Here is a 5,154-nt window from a genome sequence, read left to right as displayed (position 1 = left end):
GCATTAGCAAAAATCACAACATCATCAGCGTACATTAAATGCGATATAATAGGTGCACTAGTCAGATGGGTAAATGGTAAAATCTGCTTCTCAGTCATCTTCTTTTGAATTAATCTAGAAAGAACTTCTTCCACGATGATGAAAATATACGGGTACAATAGATCCCCCTGCCTCAAACCCCTTTTTGACTTGAAGAAACCCCTGTAAGTGTCATGCATCATAACTGAAAATCATGGAGTAGAAGTACAATTCGAAATCAACTTACAAAAACAATCTGGAAAACCAAAAGTATGAAAAATCTGATCTACCACCTGCCACTCCACTCAATCATATGCTTTGCTCATGTCAAGTTTTAGCATCATATTACCTCATCTCACCCGCCTATGTAATAACTTTGTCATCTCTTGAGCAAGCGTTATATTTTCAAAAATACTCCTCCTTTTCACAAATGCACCTTGCTCAAGAGAAATTAAATCACCCATCACTAACGATAGCTTGCTAATAAGGATTTTGGAGAAGATTCTATAGATTACGTTACAAAGGCTTTTTGGACGAAATTTATCAAAAGATTGAGGATCCTTTACTTTTGAAATAAGAACTAGATAAGAGGAACAAAAATACTGAGGCAACATATCACCTTAGAAGAACGCCCTTATCGCTTCCATCACATCATTTTTAATAATCTTCGAGTAGGTAAGATAGAAAGATGACCTAAAACCATCCAGTCCCAGGCTACTGTCCACAGAAATAGAAGAAATAGCTACATATACCTCCTCCTCTGTTGGTTCTTCCTTCAGCTATCTTATAGAGTCCTTAGAAACCACTGATTGGATAATACTGTCTAGATTTGGCCTTTGCACTTAACTATTTTGCCCCAAGAATTGCTCAAAATAATTCACAGCTTCATCATGAACCATCTGCATATTTCCCTGCACCGAACCATCTGGAAGCACCATTGAATTCACACAAGAGTTACGCCTTCTTTGCGTAATCACCACATGGAAGAACTTTGAATTTTGGTCACCATCAGTTAGCCATTTCTTCTTTGCTTGCTGCATCGGCCTTGTCTCTTCCCTTCTATACCAGACCTCTAATTCAGCCTTAAAAACAAGGAACTCTTCTTCAAGTGATTTTGAGTACTCTATTTGTAGTACATTCTCATATTTTTCTACCTTTTCCTCCAACTCTTGTATGATATCACCAACATGACTAAAAAGTATGTTTATTCCACACCCTAAGCCTTTGTTTTAGCCTTTTCAAATTACCTGCCAATTTACTAAACCCTAAATCTGCCACTATATGTTCTCTCCAAGATGATTCAACCCTTTTCAATAAATCCCCATACGACGTCCACATATTTGGAAATCTAAAAGGCGCTAGCCCATACTTCTCCATACTTGCATACTTGCACCCAGCTATAATATGATAGGAGAATGATTTGAAGTATTTCTTTTCAGCAATGGTGTCATAGCTTCACTATATTTTATAGAAAAAACATTATTAATCAACACCCTGTCAAGTTTTGCCCAACTTCTTGTCAATCAACCTGAACATCATCTTTCCAGAACAGCCAAATCTTCCTACCTTCCTCTACATTAGAATAAAAATTAGTAAATTGCAAATACACCACCCACCTTCGTAACTTCTCCATATCTTGAAAAGGTTCAGAAACATCTAAAATTGAAACCTTCTGATCTTTCACAATTTGTTTCAATCTTCACTTCGACGTGCCCAACCCTCTCATATTCCAAAACATAACTTTGTCAATCATAATTTCAATTTTTGGGGCACTACCTTAGCCCTCTTAGACTTTCTCACTTGCCCATCTTCTTTATTTCTTCCTTCCGATACACCCACTGACACATTACCTGGATCAGAACAATATTCTTTTTGAGTATCAATGCAAACCTCCATATCTCCCTCAAATAACACATCATAATTATCTCTACACACCGCACCCTCCTCTTCCCCCTATCTCTCATCCACCTCCTCCACTAGAACCTCCTCCCCATCGTTATGATTTTCAACTTCACCCCCCCCCTTCATTGAAAACTCTAATTTCCTAGGCAGTACTAGAACAACTACCCACTTCTACCTGCACCCCTAACACACTTGCCTTACGATCTTGAAAACATTTGAATTTTTCTCAACTATTCTTCTCTACCAAGTTCACTTCATCCACTTTATGTGTACCCGAATTACTAACCTCATTCACAACTTCTTTATTTTTCTCATTCACATTCAAAGGACCACTTACATCTTCATTCTTTTTCTCCTCCACCCTTTGATCCTGAATCCTCAATACATGACCTTCCACTTCTACTATCACGTTTTATTTTCTACCCACTTCTTTCCAAACCTTCCTATCTCCCTTCTTCCTTATACCTACCTTCCTTTTATCCTTAGGTTTTACTCCAAACCGGCATACCACATTGGTGTGACCTTGCCTACAACATTTATTACAATAGAAACCCCTCTTCTCGTATATTACCCTTTGCCAACTCTGCTTTTGTCCTATCACTAATGGAAAACTCTCCATAGGATCCTTCTACAAATCCACTTCAACACACAATCTTGCACTAGTGGCTCATGTTCTATATAATGTGGCATTATCCATACCCAAAAATCTACCAAATCTAGTGGCAAAACTTTGTAAACAGTCCAGTCTATATAAATGTAAAGGCAAAGTTGGTGAGAAATCCACTGTCGTGCAATCGATGACTCCTTGTTGATATCAAAATTCACGGACTAATTAAATAGCCGGAATTGGCACCCTGCCACCCATCTTCCTTCTCGTGCTCATGCATGAATGTAGTCCTTTTCATTTACTAAATGAAAAAAAACATGATAGTTGTCCATAAAACTTGTCATTTGAACTTCAGAAAGATCCCAAGATAGGATAATATGCCTCTGAAGGACATCGATAGATGGCCTTACAGAAAGAAATTTAAGCACCAATGCAAACTTCAGATCCTCAGCAGCCTTTTCCATCTCCACATCCGAGAAAACAAAACCTAATTCCCCATTAATCAGTTTCGGCTTACTTAAAGGGATTTTTAATTTCAAAGATGGAATTGGCCTCTTCAATGCTTCCGCAAACGATTTTCCTTTAGCGAAACCTTGCCCTTTTCAGACCATTTCATCCCTTGAACCACTCCCTGCAACCCATGAACCACTATCGGCACCTCCCCTTAACCCTCCGATAACATCTATAAGAGGTGGCACAACCATGGCTAGCGGTTACTTGTTTTCCATATTGTTAAAAAACAAAACTTTTTATGGAGAGAGTACATTGAACCTGAGTTTCGATTGCGATTACAAACTCCTCGGCGTGCGGTGTCCCCCAAGATTCCTAGCAATTCATAGTAAAGAAGACACCGTTGGCTACGTCATCGTTGTCACCGTAAAACTATGTCATCATCGTAGGTTCGCCGTTGCAGCTTCGTTATCTTCATCGCCATTGCAGGTTTGCTATCGCAATCTTCGTTGTCGCTGATACTGGTACCCTAACCCTCCTTCGTGAATAAACTTGAGAGAAGAAGAAACTCAAGAGCTTCCCGACAGTTCATGGAACGAAGATGCCATGGATAGCTTCGTCGTTGCTGTCACAGGTTCGCTCATTGTCTTTGTTGCCGTCGCAATCGTCGCTTTGTAGCCGTCCTTCGAGAGAGATTCCCGGTGGTTCATAGAGACGCAGTCGGTTCTACGTCGTATTCCTTGTCACCGTCACTGTCACCATCACCTTTGCAGCTTTGTCGTCAACATCGCCGTCGCAGCTCCCCGTCGCGGCTTCGACGTCACCAACGCTGGCTGACCTAGTGCAATCCTCTGCCTCTGTGACGCTGGCTAAAAACTACAATGGAAAATGAACTTTTTTTTTCGTATTTTCTTTTCTTTTTTCCTTTCTACAAGTATTTTATATAGTTGTCAAAAAAACATAAAATGAATTTTCTCATGTGTCGATCTCATGGTTTGAATTTTAATTTTTGAATTATCAACAACTCTGCAATCGCTTAATTTATTCAAAAAGAAAAAAAAGTCACTTGAGTTGTTTGGAAGGACCTTTTTCGATGCCAAGATGTTGATGACATACAATTTGAGACCCGATTCACATGAATTTTTAGCATTAGCATCATTAATTTATCACAAATTCAAATGTGAACTCAATCATAATTTAATTTTTGGATTATAAACAGCTTAACAACTGCTTGACCTATTCTGCAATTTCAAAAAGAAAATGACGCTTGAGGAGGACTCTCTCTAATGCCAATTCAAAAATTAAAACCTCGACCACATTAATTTTTGACATCAATATTATGTTAATCACAATTCTAGCTTTGATCCAAATTTCTTTTTTTTTTTTTTAAATGTATTTGACATCAAAGATATATTTCTTGTCTATTCCGTTAGGTGTGCAATAATTTCATGTACAACTTATATCTTGATGTAGCATAACTCTTGCTATGGTAGACTTATCCTTTAAAGAAAATCAAAATACTTTAGTATTTTAAGTTTAGCACCGATTTTATTTTTTTACCATACCTGTTTTGATTTCAATTATTATGGTAACCACAATACATTAATTTTGTTAGATAATATATATTTCACTAGGGGCATTTTAGTCTTTGTATATATATTAGGTTTAGGTTTATATTATTATGTATTTTGCTCTTTGGAAGTTTGCTTTGAATACTGAACGTAGGCTAGCTGTGAGCATAGCAGTTCTCTCTCTCTCTCTCTCTCTCTCTCTCTCTCTCTCCGTCTCTCTCGCTCTCTCTCTTTTTCTCTTTGCAATTGTACCATGCAAATTTGAATCTTTACATGGTATCAGAGCGCAACCAATCTTCTTCATGCCGATTGTCTTCCTCCCTATTGAAGCCTCACCGTTGTCGTTTGGAGCTCTTCTCGTCGCCGTCGTTCGGAGTTCTTCCTCCCTACTGAGGTCAACTCATTTTTTGATTTCTTTGGTTTGATTTCTCTAAAATACTGTCGACGTTGCCGAAGTCCCTTTTGCAGTCGCTATCATCGTTCGAACCTCATCGCCCTGTTCGGTAGAATTTTGTTTTTGCTGTTGCCGTCATTCGGTCGGAACTCCTGCTCCTTGCAATGATGCTGTCATCATCGTGCTTCTCCAAATACTGCATCTCTGCATTT

At 38.5% G+C, this 5,154-nt stretch overlaps 1 protein-coding gene across 1 annotated transcript; it reads right to left on the bottom strand.

Moving 5' to 3' along the window:
• Nucleotides 1-860: 860 nt before the first annotated feature.
• Nucleotides 861-1,395, bottom strand: LOC131145754 (uncharacterized). Its single transcript, XM_058094944.1, has 2 exons — nucleotides 1,266-1,395; nucleotides 861-1,186 (listed from the first exon to the last, which is right to left on the bottom strand). The coding sequence occupies exons 1-2, from the start codon at nucleotides 1,393-1,395 to the stop codon at nucleotides 861-863; spliced, it is 456 nt and encodes a 151-aa protein (XP_057950927.1).
• Between the last annotated feature and the right edge of the window lie 3,759 nt (nucleotides 1,396-5,154).

Source organism: Malania oleifera, chromosome 13 (assembly GCF_029873635.1).
Source record: "Malania oleifera isolate guangnan ecotype guangnan chromosome 13, ASM2987363v1, whole genome shotgun sequence".
In the NCBI taxonomy this organism is placed as follows: Eukaryota; Viridiplantae; Streptophyta; class Magnoliopsida; order Santalales; family Ximeniaceae; genus Malania; species Malania oleifera.
The sequence above is the reverse complement of the archived record's forward strand: the minus strand, read 5'-3'. Positions and strand labels throughout refer to the sequence as shown.

Coding starts and splice junctions, on each gene's coding strand:
- LOC131145754 (XM_058094944.1), bottom strand. CDS start 1,395: ATGGAGAAGTATGGGCTAGCGCCTTTTAGATTTCCAAATATGTGGACG. Junction 1,187..1,265: donor AGGGTTTAGTAAATTGGCAG/GTAATTTGAAAA, acceptor ATATCATACAAG/AGTTGGAGGAAAAGGTAGAA.